The sequence below is a fragment of the Trichoplusia ni genome, chromosome 18 (genome assembly GCF_003590095.1).
Source record: "Trichoplusia ni isolate ovarian cell line Hi5 chromosome 18, tn1, whole genome shotgun sequence".
Taxonomy (NCBI): domain Eukaryota; kingdom Metazoa; phylum Arthropoda; class Insecta; order Lepidoptera; family Noctuidae; genus Trichoplusia; species Trichoplusia ni.
The window spans coordinates 7894840-7916648 of NC_039495.1; the positions used below are offsets into that span (position 1 = coordinate 7894840).

The 21809-nt window shown below is 35.0% G+C and overlaps 2 protein-coding genes and 1 non-coding gene across 3 annotated transcripts; 2 read left to right on the forward strand and 1 right to left on the reverse strand.

Annotated features, from left to right (window-relative positions):
- The first annotated feature begins 842 nt into the window (after nt 1–842).
- On the forward strand, nt 843–10347 carry LOC113503145 (alpha-aminoadipic semialdehyde synthase, mitochondrial-like). The gene is made up of 16 exons (XM_026884963.1): nt 843–1124; nt 3460–3606; nt 3852–4028; nt 4262–4414; nt 4631–4777; nt 4877–4955; nt 5040–5167; nt 6341–6492; nt 6792–6914; nt 7444–7615; nt 8215–8285; nt 8650–8774; nt 9022–9256; nt 9541–9677; nt 9840–9952; nt 10156–10347. Exons 1-16 carry the CDS (start codon nt 1050–1052, stop codon nt 10345–10347), a joined length of 2226 nt encoding a protein of 741 aa, XP_026740764.1. The 5' UTR covers nt 843–1049.
- On the reverse strand, nt 7341–7412 carry Trnae-uuc. Its single transcript has one exon. It is a non-coding gene; the product is annotated as a tRNA-Glu (tRNA).
- A 3768-nt stretch (nt 10348–14115) lies between the features above and the next one.
- LOC113503146 lies at nt 14116–18189 on the forward strand. The gene is made up of 5 exons (XM_026884964.1): nt 14116–14781; nt 15253–15350; nt 15618–15708; nt 16036–16122; nt 18092–18189. The coding sequence occupies exons 1-5, from the start codon at nt 14487–14489 to the stop codon at nt 18187–18189; spliced, it is 669 nt and encodes a 222-aa protein (XP_026740765.1). The 5' UTR covers nt 14116–14486.
- Nucleotides 18190–21809: the final 3620 nt, after the last annotated feature.

Sequence of the window (21809 nt, forward strand, 5' to 3'; positions counted from 1 at the left end):
CTACTTTATTTAACCTTTTTCTTAGCAAAATGTGTATCCCTCCTGGTACTCAGAAAGTCTCAAGAATACCATCGCACGCGTTTTTTATGAGATAGTGAAGCCATGGAAACTAACAGACGGATCGAAAAAAAGTGAGATCTCGGACTTAAAAAAAAACTACGCTCTTCCAGAAATTATTATGATTCTTCTGAAGTAGTTTATAAACATCATCCTGGAAAAAAACATGATTTGAAAAGACATTGGTGCGTGCCAGGATTTTAATGTACGACCTTTGACTTGGCAGTCTTAGGTCATTCCACTAGGCTGTCGATTCTGTATGGTTGTTGCATCTGTTGACGCTTTCAAAAGATTTTTTATGGCGCGCGAGAATATTTACTAGTAGATATGCAAAAATAAATTAATAATAATATAATAAGTCTTACAAAAATAAACGCTGTTATAAAACCAAAAAAATATAAATTAAACGTAAATGAGAGGTTTACTTTTAAACCCTTAAACAACTAGTAGATTGGCATAAGAAGTGCCTTCGTTAAACACATTTATTTAGTAGTAAATATATATCAGGCGTAGGTAAGACTGTAAAAAAATAATTTAGCGTCAGTTATTCATTGATAAATTAGGGGTCCTTTATTGAATGTATAAGTTTAATAATTTTTAAAGATCTCCAGAGAGAATTAAGTATGTCACTAAAAATAAATAAAGTTAGAAAATAAAGCAATTGATTTGTCAGCGCATAATAAGTAGGTACCTACCCATAGAGCTTTTGTCCGTTGTATGTCTTAATGCTATCCTAAAGTGACTAATGTTCAGTATTGGTTCCTAATTATACGAAAACAATCTGAGATGGTACGCAAACAAATGCGGTATCACTATCACAAGTGATAACGTCATGACGATTGTAATGTTTTCTCAAAGGAGCTTCGTTATTTCGTACGGAGAACAAAATAGATAACTGACACGCCTCGTAAGATACAGAACGCTTTTATCGTTAGCACATATTAATATATAATTTTATTAATAAAGTTCGCGACGTTTTGTTTTAAGTTATTATGTTACACAAATCAGCGGCTCTTCGGTCGAAGAGCCTTTATTTGAAACATGTAGTGTATTATTCCTCAGCTAAGGTAAGCAGCTTTTAATTTTTCATTTGGGTTACAGTCGGCCAGTTCACATAAATGACGGGAGGAATATGCGAATTTAAATGTGGAACCAATGTTTTAAATCCGAAATAAAATAACAGTTAAATAGAAAATATAGAAAAAAAAAACAAACAACTAAACGTGGGCTGTGTAAGTAATTACTCGTATAATTTTGTCCAGAGGAGAGAAAAATAATCAAAGTTATGTTGACCCAATTATGATCTCTCTATTTATATACAATAAAATTAGTAAAAAGAAGCGATCTTCGCACGTTGCTACGATTTAATCTACGAAGTTTTTGCGTAGCACTTGCACAGAGATATCTAGCGAAAGTTTTGTTTACACTAGTGAATAAGGTATACGAAAAGTGTTTTTATTGATGTGTGCGTCTACATAAATATGAAATAATTTATTACCAAAAACATAATTAACCTAATGGTGGTTATAAAACAATAACACATCTTCTCTTTTCCATATTCTTGTAATGTAAACTTTGTGCCAATGCATTGCAATCACTAAGCATGTATGAGTAAGCATTTCCCCGAGCCACTATCATCATTTTAAGATAGGTAACTATCAACCAACTCGGTATACCTATATCAGTTTCATTAATTAACCCAAATAACTTTAGCTACGAATGATGTAATAATGTTATCGAGGGTACCTATATGTTTGTACTTAATATATACCTAGTGTAATATAAAATAAATATCTGTAACATCGGATGATGCAAAAACAATACCTACACATAGTTTTACAGCAAGATTACGAAAAATCTTTGCATGGATTTATATAATTTCGCTTGTAAACTATTCGTCGAAAGTGGCAATAGAGCCAACCAACAAAAAAAAAATTAAGAAGAAAACCAAGAAGTCTGTTTTAAAAAATATTTTATCGGTGCACTGGCCAAACACCTTTTAAGTAGCGTCAAGAAAAAAGTGGAAAATACAATATTCCATACTGAATATAATATAAAGAAAACCTTGAAATGATAATGAAAGTAATACCCAAACATGGTCAATATTGACTTTGTTTAACTATTTGCTCTGTAGGCTGTTTTGAGTTATTTTAATTCCTAGGTAGCAACTGATATCGTTACTGTTATGATGCCCGATATATGAACTTACCGTTTAATTGTACAATTTAAATGATAACTTTATCTTAATGAGATCTATACATATGTACCTGATGAAAAGATCACGCTGGCAAACGTACGTGGGGTTTTTCTTAATAACATTCTCCTAAAATTTTACATTCCGAAATTGAGATATGGTTTATTATAATCACACTTTATCTTAATTGAGATCTTGCCTCAAATGTGCAGTTTATTTGTTAGTATTGAATTGAAATTTATAACTATGTTAGTATTGAAGACATTTTCAAAGTAATGAATACATTTTTAAATATTTTTTTTACGAGCATCTCGAAGTTTTACTTAAAGGAAAATCGCCAATTATCTTATTATATTTTTCCTTGTTTAAATTAGAGATTCCTTGCAACGTTTTTGTTCAACTTCACACATATTTTTTTAAAGTTTGAAAATAATAGAACTTTTTTACATAGTTACTTTTTTATAGTACTTTTTTTGTATCTTTATCCAGCCTCTTCTATATGCAAATGATTAAACTAAATGGTGTTCTGACTTTAAAAAGAAAGTGAAAATAAAAGTATAATAAATTATTGTCGTAATATCCACAATGATAATATTTCATTACGTATGGAATATTTTTATGAGCACATCTACTATCAGTCATTTGTTCTAATTATCTCTGTTTGTTACCTTAAACTTGTTGACACCCACTATCGTTGGGGTGTGTCAAGAACTCACGATTTATTTAGAATTATAAGCCGATGTAATAATAACACACCTTGTATAAACATTCATAAGGTTGGCAAATCACTGATAAGTATTTACATATATTATGTGTTTTGAGATTTGTAGAACGTCTCGTATTTTCCCGTAAATATCACCATGATTTAGGTGTTTTCTTAGTAATACAGGAAAATAATTTACATAATTTTATTATCTTCATAAGTTGTTCCTGCCTTTCAACAACATTAATTTAATGTTTAAATGTTACTACTTTTCTATTAATTTATCTCCAATCTTTCAGGATATTACTTAACATAAAACTTGAAGACGTCCATAATTGCGCAATATTTACGACTTTATGAAATTCACATAATCAGCTTCAGATTCAATTTATAATTGCATAAAACTTTAATATATATTTTTTCTCCTTTGATTTGAGAACAATTTATAAATACAATTAGTGCTATGAAAATTAGTAACACAAAATAAATCATTTATTTTCTATAGGCTAGTCGCATTATTGCAATACGTCGAGAAGATCAGTCAGTATGGGAGAGGAGAGCACCTTTCTCGCCAACCAATGTCAACCGACTGGTTCGACAGGGCGTCAAAGTTATTGTGCAACCTTCAAACCGAAGAGCATATCCAATGCAGGTAAATAGCTTCCCAAAGAGAAAGTATTTGAACTTTACAATTTTCATTTTATACAAGCCTGAAGCAACCTTAAATTTATTTATTTCGATCATGTCAGAATGATGATGTGAAAATCAGTTATCACAGTGAATAAGTTAGCTCACGCCGAGGGCCAACAACCACCTCGCCGTAAAACACGTGTGGTGCCATTTCACTTCTTCGAACCAAAAGCGAAGAAACGCTATTCATAAGATATTACTTTTCAGTCTTACATAAATGCAGGAGCGATTGTCCAAGAAGACATAAGCGAGGCCAGCGTTATTCTGGGAGTGAAGCAGACACCGATAGACCTTCTGATCCCCAACAAGACTTACTGCTTCTTCTCACACACCATAAAAGCCCAAGAAGCAAATATGCCAATGTTAGACGCCATTTTGAAAAAGGTAAGGAGTCTACATCACTTCACAATTAATGGAGCCTAAATAGTTTTAGCCATTCTGACAAAATGGAATGAATTTCTTCTTACATATTTACAGAACTGTAAACAGAGCTTTTTGCCTGCCTTCTTAAACATGAATGTGACAAACGTGGTGTGAATAAAAGTAACCACAGCCATCGAATACTCGTATTTCCCAATGTGCAATACGTTGTTATAATGATTGCTTTTCTTTTTTAGAACATTCGACTTATCGACTATGAGAAGCTAATGGATGACTCTGGTAACCGCGTGGTTGCTTTCGGTAAGTACGCAGGCGTTGCCGGCATGGTTAACATTCTACATGGAATTGGCCTCCGCCTTCTGGCTCTTGGACATCATACTCCGTTCATGGTAAGTCCCTATCATTGGGTTTGCTAATACAATCACAGGTATAAGTTTAATTTCTGGGAACTTTGTGAAAATCTTGAGTAAAATTTAGCCTTTATTTATTGAAGTCTTTAAAGGCTTGACATCCCAACTCACCTGCAACTGGAAAAATCGTCGTTAGTAAAATCTCATTTTATCCTATTTTCCTTTTTATTCCTTTATTCCTATTCTTATTTCCAGCACATTGGACCTTCACACAACTACAGGAACTCCAGCATGGCCCGGCAAGCCATAAGGGACGCGGGATACGAGGTCGCACTCGGTATGATGCCCAAATCTTTAGGCCCCATCACATTTGTTTTCACCGGGTCTGGAAACGTATCTCAGGTACCAAAAAAATAATGCTTTTTCGGATTTTTCAAAGAAGTAGATAGTTAAACTTTTTATCTTGTGAAATTTTGATAAATGATTGTTCTTTGATCATAGGGAAGTCAAGAAATATTCCAGGAGTTACCACACGAATATGTTCCTCCAGAGATGTTAAGAAAAGTGGCTGAACATGGCAGTAAGTTATCTTATTATAATGAAACACCTGAAAACATGGAGAATATAGTTGGTATGCTTGAATTTAATTGTGTTATCCTTACAGGTCCAAACAAAATTTATGGCTGCGAAGTACGCCGAAGACATCACTTAGAGAGGAAAAATGGAGGTGGTTATGACGCCCAGGAGTATGATGAGCACCCTGAAAGATATATTTCCACGTTTGCGCAAAAGGTATGAGATTTGAAATATCTTATCTCCTTAGTAGTTTGAGTTTCAGACACGAAGTAGATCTTTTGCTGTTTTTATTTATAAGTTCTAATAGTGTAGAAAGCACGTAGGATTTTACGCCGGTTTTCATACTTCCTCACAATCATTCTATAACTTCTATTCGGATTTCATATCCCTTCAGATTCATCAGTCTTATCTTCTTTCGAATTCAATTCTTGTTTTTCGTCTTAATTAAATTTTAAGCATTTCGTACAGTTGACGTCAGCAGTCGACTGTTCTCAATCTGACAACATATTTAAAGTATCCCCAGCAAATATTTAATCTCTCTGATTATTTTTACTGACTTAATGTTGTCGTCACACTGATAAATAATAAGAACGCTAAATAAATAGGCCACAACGCAGTTGCCATAAAATCTGTTGTGTAGGTCATATGTGTACGCGTATTTTTATCTTTGCATCTCATCAACAATTAAAGACAAAATAAACTTGCAAAACAAATTGTGTCATTATATCTAATCAAACAAAACATGAAAATTGAGTGATTGCTCGTTTATCGGCCATTCATATGTTTTAAAACTTGCTTTAATTTTAGGAAGTACCAAAATCGTATCATAGCTTATTTTGTTTACTGTTTCTTTGCATTTATCCAATACTATTTTTAAACTGGTTTTAAATGTCCAACTGTCCTACATTATTATGGTAGAGTCGTATTACAAAATGTGTTTTTCTTCTATTTTACTTCTCCGCTTATCACATCATACAATTTATCTCAACTAAGCCTTTATAAATTCGCTAGGTACATGGAGACTGTCATTATGTTATTTTATGTGAATCTATTTTTGGTCTATCTACATTCTCAGATAGTCATAGTGTAGAGTTTTCTCCAATTTTATTAACTTAACATATTTTTTGTAGTTGACATTTTGCGTGGGTACTTTTTTCTTCTTTTCATTATAACTAGTTCTGCCTATTTTATAAAAGCAACTTAAAACACTATGTAAAAAAATCATCCAAAGTTCAACTGAACATTAGCGCTGTCAACAACTTGTCCAATCCATTCAAATATGCGAAGCACTGCTTTATACTATTTTATTAACATACTGTACATAACGAACCCAACTGCGACCAAGTCCAAAAGAAAAATTACCAATTTCAAGGCAATTTAATGTTTTAGATAGCACCATACACGTCCGTTCTGGTGAACTGCATCTATTGGGCGGTGGGCAGCCCCAAGCTGCTGACGATCCCAGACGCGAAGCACTTGCTGCTGCCGTCACACACGCCATGGCTGCCCAAGAGTGTTGGAGCTCCTGCACTGCCACACAGGTAACTACAATACGTACCTAGCCATTTAGTGGGGCGATATTTGGTGACCAGACTATGTACACTATAAAGATTTTTCTCTATTGTCAATTGCTCCAATGATGGTTATACCGAAGAAATTTAAGTACTGAAAATGTTTGTTAATTTACATTTGGTATTATGTAAAAACAAAACACTTGCTGTATTTTTTAAGCTCTCGATATTTCTTTTTTTTATGCTCGCTTTTGATACTAATTTAAAAAACTGACATTAGGCAGCTTGACAAAAAGCAACATTCTTCATGTAAACATTGCTCTACACAGAATGTTGGCGATCTGCGACATATCAGCTGACCCCGGCGGCTCTATCGAGTTTATGAACGAGTGCACCACTATTGACACGCCTTTCTGTCTTTATGACGCCGACAGGAATAAGGATACCAAAAGGTAAGTTTGTTATGTTTTTGGCTAAGCCCGTTTCTACTTACGTCGATTTATAAAAAAAAACCATAGGTGTAGTTAGAAATCCAGTATTTTTTAATATGGAACAAAAATTGAAAACATCATTTTAACCATTGATATGCATTTAAATATTCTATTAACAAATTAATGTTGATCGCATTCTCATTCATTCATACTTAAATTCTTACATTTGTGTATAAGTAGTTACATCCATTTTAAAAATGATTAAAATTTTGTTTTCTGAAACAAAATAGACACAATTTTTATACGTGCGAATAAAAAACGTGACTTATTCGTTATACAATAAATTGACAACTAAACAAATTAAGTTAACAAGTTTCTAATGACAAATTGTACGAAATGTAAGTTGTAAATCTTAATAAATATGCCGCTATTTCACAAAAAGTGTACTTCCCGTACCGGGAATCGAACCCGAGCCTCCTGGGTGAAAGCCAGGTATCCTAGCCACTAGACCATACGGGATGATGAGTACAAAGCTCAATTTTATTTTCAGTTTCAAGGGGCCTGGCGTTCTAGTATGTTCTATAGACAATATGCCAACACAATTACCTCGTGAGTCAACGGACTTCTTTGGTGACCTATTGTACCCATACGCGGAAGATATTATGAAATCGGACGCTACTAAGCCATTGGAAGAACATAACTTTTCACCAGTTGTTCAAGGAGTAAGTTGTAAAGATATTATCTAATACCTACATTTATTGGAATGACTTAATGAGATAATACATGACCTACTCCAATAAGTACCTTATCTTTGTCTTACTCAGTAAGATTTCATATAAAATTCAATACCAACCTATAAATAATTTTGTAAACGTGAACGAGGGCCAATCTTTTATTTATAACCCCATCACATTATACGCAAAAATGTAGAAGAGATGAGTTCTTTGAAAACTATGTCATGTTTCAAATAATAAATAAAGCCTAAACCGTCAGTTTTACTACAAAAAACAAATAACGGCCTTGATCAAAAAGTAGAGTCAAAATGGCGATATAACAAGTTAGTTTGAACAAGTGCTCTTTGATATTAGCATCTGACTCCATACTTATTTATGATTCATACTTTTTAGACTAATATATAAATATAAAGCATATCTCTTTATTATTATTTTGTTAGATGTAGAGTCGACATTTTGCTGCCGACATTAAAAAAAGAAACGCTTCTTTTTTCTTGAATAAAACCTCCTTTGTGTGGCATGTTATCTTTTTTAGTACTGTATACCTATGTTTATGTATTGTGTTATCAATGTTATTCATCTTACAGGCTATAATAACAAGCAACGGCAAATTGACGCCGCCTTTCGAATATATCAACGAACTCAGAATGGCGAACACGTAAGTTTTATTCATTTTTTACATTTCCAAACCAGTTCTTAACAGTTTAGAATATTTATGCTTAATTAATATTAAAATGTGTCCGTCTTTCATAAAGTTTTATGATTTTAATATCATAGCCAGCACGAACGCAATCTGGAAACTGTTTGTATTTAAGTGTTTTTATTGTACTTTAGGATGCTACTCTAAATATAAAAACTAAAGTAATGAAGAACTTACCAATACTTAGTTAAAAGTACCTGTGTGGCTACGGCATTTTTTAATTTTGTCACGTTCAAAACTTATTTTTTATATTAAATATTAATTAAAACCTTTTGTTTGTTTTCATTGATTACCTATATGTATTATCTATGTATGTTTTCAGTCGTTCCCGCCACAAGGTTGAGGGTAATGACCAACAGTCCCCTGTCCTCATTTTGGGAAGTGGTCTAGTGTCTGCCCCGGTTGTGGAATATTTGTCTCGTGACAAGAATATTGCCATCACTGTAGGTTTGTATCCAAAACTTATAGATACTATATTTACAGTTTTTCTTTTCATAGCAAACAGCTCAGTGTAACCTTTTTTGTTTTTAATCGCAAAGCGCCACTTTTTTTTTAAATAAAGCATTCCGAGTGTTTTATTAGATTCAGTCCCAATTTGTTCATTAGATATGTTGTAGTAATACCAAGATCTATTAAGTAACGGGGTCTTAAGTGCCTTTATGATTGCTTCTCAACTCCTTTTTTACTTTAACAGCATCAGCGGTCAAAGAAGAAGCAGATGCCCTAGCTGATCGCTATGGAGTGTCATCTGAGTACCTCGACGCTAAGAACGAGACCGCTCTTCGGGCTCTGACGTCACGAGCTCGAGTGGTCGTGTCTCTCTTGCCGTACGACCTTCACGGTGACGTAGCGAGGGCTTGCCTTGACAGTGGAGCTCATATGGTCACCGCTTCTTATGTTAGGCCTGAGGTGCAGGAGCTGCATAAAGCGTAAGTGATTGTGTAATATTTTTAATTCCGCGAACCGAAGCCTGTTGACATTCCATCTATTATTTGTGTTTTAAGGTAATAAATTCTTTGATATAATTTTATCGCTCGAATTTTAAGCTTTTACTGGTATCTTAGCTACAACAACAACTAAACCTGAAAAAAATGTCAATCGGGCTGACCCAAAGAGCGATTACTCATATGCGGGCTGCATTTGGTAATGTTATTACATTTTGTGAACATTTGTCATCTATAGCTTACTATAATATCGTCTTTACTGACTGTAGTGCAAAGGATGCCGGTCTTACTTTCCTGAATGAGGTTGGATTGGACCCCGGCATCGATCACCTGCTTGCGCTAGAATGCATTCACGATATTCAGAACCATGGAGGAAGGATTGATTCATTCGTTTCTTATTGCGGAGGTTAGTACTATAAATATTATTGGATTTATTTACATTATCAAGAAAAACAAACAATAAAACAACTTTTGTTTATTTATTTTTTTGTCAACAGTTTTGGCCAGTATCAATTTAAATGGAGAGAGAGTTTTTAAAAGATATGATTATTTTTGTTTATATTTATAGGATTGCCAGCACCTGAATTTAGCGACAACGCTCTTAGATATAAATTCTCATGGAATCCTCGAGGCGTATTGCTGAATACCATATCTGCGGCCAAGTATCTCAGTAAAGGACAGGTAATAAAATCTTCTATGACAAAAAAAAAACAGGTCGGTCGATTTTGAATGTCGCATGCTGTTACGCATATAGTATGTGGCAATTTTAAGTCATAATCCATCAAGATTTATTATTATTTACTTATCATATTATTTTTTTAGTTATCAGTAGAATTAACTTTTTTTAATACTTTACATCAATTTATTGTACCTACTTTGCGCAGATCGTAGAAGTATTAAGCGGAGGTGAACTGATGTCCGTGGCTCGAGAACTAAACTTCTTGCCTGGATTTGCATTCGAAGGCTTCCCCAACAGAGACAGCACTAAGTACTCTGCACTCTACGGTATTGAAGACGCCCATACTATGTTCAGAGGAACTATTAGATATAAAGGCAAGTATCTTTCAAATAGTTAACAGCTAACCTCAAAGGATGTATTTAATAGGTTAAACATTGATGGAGTTAGTAAGTGTGAAAGGAACCTTTGAATTAATCTTGAGCGCTAAATTGAACGTCTGTTGGACACAAGCAAGACTTTACACTGCAAGAAAATCTTTCATTCGTTTTTGCTTACAGTCGCTGTAAAAAGAACTCCATTTATTAGATATTTTATGGATGGTATCCATTTGAACAACAGAACAGACTCAATTATACCTACTTGTACAATGGTTACTTTATGTGGTAGTCTCCTGGGTGTTCAGCCAATTTTAAATTACTTGTCAAACTATTACAACAAAGTGAAATCTTTACAACCAATTTAAAAAAAAAAGAAAAGATTCTCAACTCATCATATTTTTAATGTGTTTATGCTCTGAAATCCGTACTGGATGAACCGATTTTGTTGATTCTTTTTTCGATTAACACGATAAAGCTTTCATTTGCTCTAATAAAATACCATCAAAAGCTCCGTTGTTTTTATTTAAAGCATATGTATGTTACTTAAGCAATATTATCACCAAAACGATGTCACTTCTATCTCGTGTCGACTTAAGACTGTCGAGTGTAGTGTAGTATACGTGAGTTCCTAACTAGCAGGTAACGCGCGAAGATTAGTTGTGTCTGCACCGAGTTGCTGACTTGCTTCCGTTCTAGATCGAATACTAGGCTGTCGGTGTATCGGCGTCTTAATTACTGAATGTATTCAGAGTTAATTTGGTTAAGCGGTTCATTCCCAGAGGCGATGACGAATACTATAAGACTCTGTTAAGGCTAACTCAATAGCAGTAATAGTTGATGAATTAGAAAGGAAATTAATTGGGAATATTGAAAGCATTTAAGTAAAGAGTTTATATTTTTGCGCTTTTTTGTCTGGCTTTTGATGAGTGCGGTTTTGTTTTAGTTTTGGTTGATTTTTTTATTAAGAATCAAGAGAATCAAAGATCAAGCAAAAAAAATCAATTTCATACTCATTGAATATGCAATAAAAGAGAGATATTTTGAGAAAATAATTTACCTACTTAACACCGTATTATAATCGCTTTGTAATCGATATCGACTTAACAAGTAAGTACAACAAAAACCAATGATTTGGAAACGCCGGGATCGAACAACTATATCTGAGGTTTTCTGAGGCCCAACTCTACAACTCTACAACTGTGGAACAAAGTTGTGCGATGTCCAATACCATCCTATCAGCTACCGGCGGCAGATAGTTCGACAGCCGAGCTTATTGTGAAGTGAAGTGTACTTCATTAGGACATGTACCCTTGGCTCGAGTCCTTAGATTATAACTGTGGTTGTTGTGGAAGAGGGATGGCGTTATACGCAGTGTAGAGCGCCGTCTCACTTCCTCTAAGGAAATAGTGTTTCTATAAGAGCTTATGGTGTAACGAATGGTTTGAGCGGTGAGAGTAAGTACCACAGATAAATATCTAAAAGTTTATTGAATTCGAATTATGGTTTTTTCTTTTGTTTTTTTTTCCTAGCCTACTGTGTCCCACTGCTGGGCAAAAGCCTCCCCCAAATCCTTCCACGACTCTCTATTCTGGGCCTCATGGAACCAGCCTGGTTGGTAAGCGTTGAGGTCGTCTCGCCACCGCTTCCTAGGTCGCCCACGACGGCACCGTCCATCCGTTGGCTCCCATAGTGTGGTGTGAGAATTATGGTTGTTATGAAATAATAAAATCTTTTAAAGGATAGGATAATGTGAAGTCGCTTTCTATCATATTATGTCATAAAGAAATTCCCAAAACTATTATCAAAGTGAATTGTTCAATATTTCGTACTCAAAAATGACTGTCCACAATTGCTGCATTCGATTTTTAATCGCTGTAGACTTCAAATAAATTAATGCAAGTAAACCACAAACCTAACTGAATAATACGTTTCTTTACACGAAAATAATTCGCAAATCATAAAATAACACATTTTTTTTCTAAGTAATTAATAATCTGTTTATTTCATCCAATGAATTACAGATGCTAAAAACACTCTCATCAACTCGTACTTGGTAAAATTATAACAGGGTTACTCCGGCTTATAATATAAAAAGCCTACACACGTACATCAACACCCACATTAGGCGGCCCGTGGTTCACGTAATCCAGTGCTGCATTCAGCTCCATTAAATTAAATACTTAATGAGACTCTCCGTGCAAAGTCGCTAAGAAGATAAAACAGAAGTACCACGCTAGGGAAACTTTCGCTGAAACAGTATGTGGGAACGAGATAGAAAGTTTATAAAGGAACAAGCTAAATAAATAATAAGTAAAGCAAGCAAGCTTATTTTATAATTATAGTTTAGTTCTCTTGCTGCAATTGTAATTATAAAGGTCTCGGGTCGAGTCTGGATGAGGTTAGCACAGGACCGTAGAAATTGGCACGAAAAAGGGGAGGCCTATGCCCAGCAGTGGGAGGATAAAGGCTGTGGATGATGATGATGATGATGATGAATTGTAATTAAAAGTAAAACTCACACAATTACTGCCATAAATGATCGGTTGTGTAAAAAGTCAAATAAAGTATCCCGCCCCTAGAATAAAAACCATTAATTCTGCTTAATTGCATCTCGGAGTAAACCAAACGAGTCATGAAAATATGATTCAAGAGCGGATTGGAACTTTTGCCAGAACTTTCTTGTATAGTGGCGTGAGCCTGAAATAGTAGTTACTTGCCAACTTTTCTACGTTTCTATCTACTTAACCACTAAGTTATAATACGTGTCAGTAGTTTTTTCCTCCGCTGAGGTGAGTAACTTATGTAATGGAGTACCAAGTACATGTTGTAGACGAAAAATCTTTTCAGTGAATTAGTAAATTAAATCACACGACGGATTTGTTTCTCTCTTTATTCAACGCAAGAAAGTGGGATATAAGTAATAATGATTTTGAGTGCATGGATAGTGGACTGGTTTAGGTCACCACGCTAAACTTAATGAGCGCAACGTGTCGATGCGGGTTCGATGATCGCGTAGGACTAGTATTTGTTTGATCTACAAATACTGTTCCGAGTTTGGTAGGAACATCCCGCGGTACAGAGAAAGAAATTTCTTACAACATTACAGTCGTTAATACAAAAATAAAAGTTAGTTTAATGCAAACAGGCCATTTTTTTAAAGTCTTTTGTGACTATCACACTAGAGGTAACATTTTTATATACTACATGTAAATGCAAAATTTGCATCATGGGGCATTTCAAAAAAATCAATGAACATACACCCGGATGATACATTTAGGTTAACTACCACGTTATCTAGCGCAGCGAAAATATACTAAGTTTTGTATCCCACAGTATTAAGAAAACCTGCCAGTAACACAAAGAGCACAAGTTCTTAATGAAAAAGATTATTCAAGCAATTCTTTTTTAATTTGCGTAAATGGTCGCCCAATTCACCATCGTAAGTCCAATTACGAGGGGCCCCGAAATTGACCGCGATTTTAATACATCTTAAAATGTCAAGTGTCGTCCAATTTCTGAAGTAGTGCCAGACAATGGATACTTTATCAAGTAATTTGATTTTCCTTACGATATTACTCCCACGTTTTTCGGGCTTAGTATAATAGATTCGATTAGGATCGCGTATATTCTTCGGATCTTTGAGAGTGCTTATTCGAGGGGATTTTGTAATTGTAATTGATGTAAGTTTTCTTTTGGGGAAACTGTTTGTTTGTTTTCGTGCTTAGCGGGAAATTAGATTTAAATTTACCTTGTCTTATTCGTAGGGGTCTATATAAGTATTGCGGGTGGTGAGTGGTAGGTTGCTCTTCAGAGAAAAGAAGTTAGCAAGCTCTGTGGAGCCCATTAAGGCTGATGTCTGCCAGACCGAGATTGACCGAAAGTGTACTCAAATTGAAAAGGAAGGCACATGCATGGGTTTTAGTCAATAGAAGTCTAACACTCAGCTATACCGCTCAAGCCAAAGCGGAAGGAGACATTTGATAATTTCCCAACCTAAAAAAGGGGTCTGTCTAGGTTACCATACTTTTTACTGAAAAGCTCCAACGACACATAAAAACTTTTTTCTCTCTAAACAAAAACTTTTCTCTGAAACTGTACCATGCCAAAAAACACTGAAACGTCAAAATTACAACCAAAACAATAAATTAATGCTAAGAAAATGCTAAATTCACCGGGATTTGATTTTGCCAAGCATCTGGATCAGAATTTGTATACTTATTATTTACAGGAGCAAAATGCAAGAGACGGGAATACGGAAGAGTCCCTCCAGGGTTGTGGGGAGCCTGGTGGGAAGGCATGGCCTATTACTGTGAAACGAAGCCTTGTGAGGAGGTTGTTGCCTATTGTGGTACTTATCGGTGGCCTTGAAATTGTCACTGGGATCGTCCTCCTCACGTTTGTCGCTTTTCACGTCACTGAATACGATATGTTGTATGCTACTGAGGATTCGAAGCGTAAGTGATTATTATATAATTTTTAGGATGCTTTTTCAATTAACTTGAACTGAGAATAGTGTTTTTAAGTTGTACACCTGGGTTTGCCACTCTCCAACATATATATCACTCTAGAATCGTTGTTTAAGCTCGATTTTTATTATTAAATGATGTAACGGTTTACTCACGCGTATTTATCGGGGTAGCCCGACTAGTTTCGGACTCAACCGGAGTCCTTAATCATGAGCTGACGCGGCGGGATCGCGAGACGAACTCGACTTTTATTTTGAGATCTTTTTTGGTATCATCTACATATGTAGATTCTATGATACCAAAATTATATAATCGGTGAAAATTTCCGCTGTCTAGCTATTACGGTTCATGACATACAGTCTGGTGACGGACGGACACAGTGATTGACGGACAATAGCTGTAGAGTAGGGTTCCGTTTTTAACCTTTGTGTGTTTATTGACTTTGTATTTGTTTTTCAGTGATAAGTGTAATGTCGTTTGGAGGTCTGATCTCTCTGTCCTTAAGTGGCGCGATGTTGTTAACTTCGATTATATTAGAGAAAAGAAGGCTGCTGTGGGTAAGACTTTGATATTTATGTAGACTGCTCCGTGGCTCTGGTGGGTAGAAGCCCCTTCGCCCGTAAAATTGCATAGCGCTTTGTTAGCTATGAGTGTTCTAATGAAATAAAAGATATGGCATTTTTCAGGTTCACTCCCTCGCGAAAATGTTTAGTGATCCGCTGCATTGATAAAGCGTTTATTACTTACTTGTAGTAACACCTTTTTGATAACTCTTTATCTGCACATCCGAATCCGAAAAATCATAAAATTGCATTTATTTTCAGATTTATATCATCAACTCTACGTTTCTCTGCGTTTACATATTTGTGCTGTCGGTGATGAAGATACACTTCGCTCTACTGGTTTTGGAAAGAGGCAAGTTATAAGAATTTAAAAACTAACTTTTCATCTGTTTTTCTATAAAATGATCCATCATTTATCAGGTAAAAGGTGAAGGTGTTTTCGAGTAAAATGATTGTCAATATTTTCTATTCTAGTTGTAAGTCCTATCTAATCGCTAGATATACATGGAATGGCTGACTGCACGAATATCCTAGTATGCACTGAGTTCTGTGACTGGGTCTTTAAGTAATGGTTTGAAGGTTTTGTGAAATCCCCGCGACACCTGAAAAAAATCTCCAGGTGGAGCTGATTCCCTTAAAAAAAAATAAGAGGTTATAATTCATAATCTAATTCTTACAGATACATACAAGATTATTCTACCGGAAAGCAGGCAGTTTCTTCTGAGCACAGCTTGCGTCGTGGGTATTGTCACCATGTTAGGATCAGGTAACAGTCTTATATGCCGTAGATAGATATCAAAACTGGATTAAGAAAAAACTGATGCCCAACCCATCCTTATATGGGAAGATATCTGTGCCCAGCAGGAGAACGTGGTGTTTTTTATTACAACCAGCAGTAGGACGTTTGTTATCTAATATATAAAATTCCCGTGTCACGATGTTAGTTACCGTACTCCTCCGAAATGGTTCGACCGATTTTTATGAAATTTTGTATACATATTGGGTAGGTCTGAGAATAGAACATCTAATTTTCATATCCGGGGTGGGTTATACAGTGGGTTGCTCACACTAAAAAATATATTTTATTTTTTGGACGAAATTGATTGGTTTTTTTTTAATAATGTGGCATTAAAAATACATACAAACAACGTTTGCTATGTCAGCTACTTTGTACATACGTAAGACACAAAACTTACACGCGTACAAATTCCTGCTCAGTTAGAACTAAGTATAGTATTGAACAATGTCCTGCCTACCTACATACCGTGTTTGAGGCACCGCAATGCTGTATGTAGGTATACGTCATGCATCTGAACAGATGTCAGGGAACCCGTCTGCATAGTAATAGCCTTATTTAGTCAACACATATTGACCGAAACAATACTGATATGCAAAGGCTGAAATTATTTCGTAGAATTTCTATATTTTCCTGAAATGTAGACCGAGTCCTTTCTTGAAGTTCAAATTATTTCGTAGTTTATTTTATTATAATCGGTTGAGTTATTTTATTTAGCAATTAAATAAACAAACAATGTGATAGAGTTTGTAGCGCATTAATAATTAATAGATATATTATTATTACTAGTCCAGAATGTCTTACTGTTAGGCTAAAACCTCCCTCTTTTCAACCCACATCCAAAAGGAGAATCCTCAATTCTCAATGTATTTCTTTTAAGTTTGTTTCTTCCAGGTTATTGATATCCTAAGAGTTATAGATCCTGTTGATTTCTTTGTCATTAAAAGTGAAATATCTGCCATTTAGGTCCCATGAATTTCATCAAGTTTGGTTGTAGGTATTTTTCTTCAAAATATTATCTTCCTCCCGTCGCCCTTATAAGCCAAGTGTCACCAGATTATTACGCTTGGTACAAATTTTACTGTTTCCATATTCCTAGTTTATATCACAAACATACCCAAAAATAATAAATTTAATTAATTAATTTGCAAACCAGCCTCCGCCACGTTCCACTTCCAAAGTTGTCGTGAATATAAAAACGTCAAAAATTATTCAACTAACGCTTTCCGGCCAGCGCTCGTGAATACTGCATTAGCCATTTTAATTTTACTAAAATGTTAGGCTGGGGAACGGGAATGCTATTCAGCTAGGCGTGACAGGACAGGACAGGCATTTCCAAAAGTACACTGGACATGGCACTGGTGAATTACAAATAGCGAACTTAATGGTTTGAAAATAGGGTTACTTTTGTGGTGTCTCGGGTTTTGTAATGATGATACGTTGAATTATTACGTGGGTAATGAGTGATGTTTCTATTATTGTGGCAGTTATTTTTTTTTAAATGTATGATCTTCCGAATTTGTTGGTTTGTTCACACGAGGTGGTAACTTTTAAACGGTATCATGAATGTATTCATCTATAATTTATTTTTGTACTTAAAATAGATCTAATGTCTAGATTAGGTTGTACTTATTCATTTTGTACTACACTGGTACTTAGCTGCATTCAGTTAGACTGGATGCCGACCCCAACACAGTTGGGAAAAGGCCGGGACGTGTTGATGATATTTGACGTAATTAATACGAGGATTAAACTGATCTCATCTCTTACCACCACCTTTCAAAATAAGACTGCATTTGTAGAAGCGAGAAGGCATATAACACGTTGTAGAGCGGCTTCTCTCTTACACACTTTCATTCGTACTGCTTTTGTCATGGTCAGTTCTCTTATACTTGTTCTACAAATATAAGATGGTTATAATTGTTTCCTTTTGTTCCAGTGATACATTTCATCGGTAACGTAACAGTATTCACGTTTTACAACTTGAAGTACATCCAGCCTATCTCTTCCATAATGATCCGTGATGTGCTTTGTTAATGTAAATATATTGTTTTATTAGATTTGTGGCTTTTTATTTGTAAGTGTACTTTTTTTTTTTTTGGACCGTGAACCGTAAAATGGGGTGAACAGAAGTGTATTTTTGGGGGATGCTTGAGATTTTTCTTATCATGATTTTATTCTGTCTCGTAAATTGTCCAAAAAGTTTGAAAATTCGTCTAATCACCCAGTTTTACCCAGGTTAGTCAAAGGTGTGTGGTGTGTTTTAATGATCCATAAGTTTAGGGTAGTTATTACAGACAAATTACGGTAAAGTGAGACTAGATGCCAATAAGTCACGAATGAGGTCTTGATAATGGTTGTTGGATTGGTTCAGATGATATTATGGATACCGATGTACGTCCAGTTGTGTTTGATCGAGAGCAGAAAAAAAATAGAAAAGGAAGTTCTCGTAAACTCGATGTAGTATATGCCTGGAGCATAAATGTTTTTAACAAACGTTTCTTTCAAAAACTTGTATTGTTTGCTATGGCTACAAAATCAACGCTCATTTTCAAACAAAAGAATAAAGAATTCAATATGAATAAACCAAAGCCGAGATTTGAAAAGTACCCAACGTAGTTACATGCCTAATTATAAAAAGCAGAAAATTGAATCACTCAAAACCCGGTACCAACCACAGGTACCTAAATCCGGAAATGTTAATAAATAATTACCCTGTTCATTCCAAAGGTACTGTGTTAATTATGTACAGTTAACTTGGGGGTAACGTTAAATTAAACGGATCCAGTGTTGTACGGAATTGTAACCTGATTGTATATTATAACCTCTTTAAAGTCATTGTTTTGTTTTAGAGAGGGATAGAGTGATGCTCCTGCTTAGGTCTATCTCTTTCTTTTAGTTGTGAAAGGTATTTGGATTTTACTAATTGTTGGACCTAGCATGTGGATATTGTCAAAGGATTCTATTGTATCGTGTATTTGACGTTACCTAGGGGGATGATGAGCAAAGCCATACATTGAGTACCTATTTTGTGCTAATTCTAGCAACATTATGGCTTCGAGTGCCGGCGACACATTTGAGAATCAAATTGATATTTTAAATCGAAAATGCTTATTCTGTTCCTGGGAACTGTTTGTAATACTATTTCGAAGAATAATTTCTTCGATTCTTTTACAGTTGACTGTGCAGGGGGTTAGCTCACAACAGTTCCAATAACAGAAGTCACCACGTAACCGACGAAATCTGAGGGCACGGCAGTGCCCCTGCCAAGTCTCGAGCAAAACGGGCACGGCCGTACCATCTTTTCTCGAAGCGATTCGCGGCTGTTTCGCCCCCCCTGTATCTTCGACGTGGACAAAGCTAGGAGTTTAGCTTTTCGGGGAATAATAGTAGGCATTAGAACAAGCTTAAGTTCGAAATTACATGCCAATTGAATTAATGGTTTAGGAGTTACGGTCGATCAAAGTTACACCATTTTGTCACTCACTGACTCACTGACTCACTGACTCACTGACAGATCATCAAAAATCTAAGGTACTTCTAGCAGACTTAGAAACTTCAAATTTTGCACCAAGATAGGTCCTTAGCCACATATAAAGGAAAAATTATAAAAACATTAAAAAATAATATGCCATAGAAAGCAATTTTATATTTGCGGTTTGGCAAGAACATTATGTATGGATTTTGACTGCATTGTTAACTTTGTTCGTTGTTTAAGTACCTATTCAATTGGATGAATACATACATAGAATAGAAAAGAATAATATAAATGTAATACACAGACTATCATTAATACAAATTAATACATAAAATTCATAATTCATTAAATTAATAAAGCTAAAACTCCATTGTATTGCGATAAATATTGTATGCGCGTTCGATAGATGGCGTTGTACGTGTCTGAATCGCGCTATGGTTTCGTTACAAAGCGCAGTCCAAGTAGTACTTCAGAATAATTCGATAATTTTCATTTGATAGCGCCACCTGTCTATGAAAAACCATTTCGAAACTAAAAAATATTGTAGTGATAATTGATATTCGGAGAACTTTACGTGTTATTTAGTTTAGTTTAGCTATAGTTTGTAAGTTAGTAGATATATATATGCATATATATATAAGTTTAAGCTTGTTTACATTAGAAGTAACGAAGTCTCAGAGAAGAAACAAAAGAGATAGAGATAGAGAATGGGTTCTAAGCAAAGCAGTAGCTGAAGTCCTAGAAATTATGACACCTAAAAAAAAAGAAAGAAATACACTTACAAAAAATAAATGAGATAACACCAAAAACATTAAATGTAAAAAAATGCCAAGTCTCTCGATGCAGTCTTTCCATCGTAAAAAGTTTTGAGATCTCATAGAAGCCAAGTCCTATTCAAAATATTTTGTAGTTATAAATCAACATTTAGTAATTGTATCAATAGTTTTCTTTATATTATAATTATAGTGACTTGGCAATGAGCACAAATTAAAAGCTGCTTGATGCCTGGAATTATGTGCAAATGTTACTGACGAGACCAGTGATCAGATTATTTGTTATGTGTGAATCATGATGGTCACTACCGACTACATGCTCCAATACAATAATTAAGAATACCTTACGGGCCATCGCTTTATGAAAGTAAATGAATCGAGAGTACACTAAGACTGACTGCCGTTGCCGAAATTCGGTTGGGACGACACGGATAAACCAAAAGAAAATTAATTTTGTGATATTAATGTTTACGCATGCGGTGTGTGTAACTTTCAACTCCTACAAATATGCCGTTTTATTTGTTTCTTCTTGTGCTCATTGCCAAGTCACTATAATTATAATATAAAGAAAACTATTGATACAATTACTAAATGTTGATTTATAACTACAAAATATTTTGAATAGGACTTGGCTTCTATGAGATCTCAAAACTTTTTACGATGGAAAGACTGCATCGAGAGACTTGGCATTTTTTTACATTTAATGTTTTTGGTGTTATAGTATTGACTTAAGCACATTTTACTTATCATTTGAGTTTTAAAAAGTTCCACATTTCGTATACCTACTCTTAATCAACGGCAGTATTTCACATCCCTAAGAGGATTCCTCAAAATGACCTTATTTCAAGAAACACATAAACAACTTCTTGACTTATCACTCCAACTTAACTCTGAGGCCAGCGATACAAGATATTTTGTAGGCATACTTTCGAGTATGCCTACATAAAGCACGTGGATGTACACTACTTGATCGTCGGTATATGTAAAAGTTAATGTCAGTTACATTAAGTACAGTCACACATAGAAGACTTAAGTACGGGAAAGACATTGCTTTTCGACAAGTCACGTGAAAAAATCTATATCTCCATGCAGGCCATGGAGTTTTAGATAGCTCATAAGCCGTAACCCTTTCATCCACATTTCGTTTGTTTTTGTGGTTCCGTAACCGGGGCTTTACTGTTCGTCCGTCTTATAGTCTATCTGCCCTTTATCAAACTGAATCTAAAAATGAACTTCAAAGTTAATGTCAGGCTCAAGCTTTTGACTTAAACTCCTAAAGCCTCCATGTGTACCCAGCCTAAAACAAAAAGGAAAAACATAAAAGCATAATTAACAGGAACTTGCCCTAAGGACCAGAAATTAGTGATATAGCGGTGCTATCCCTGACGTCACTTCCGCTTACCTCA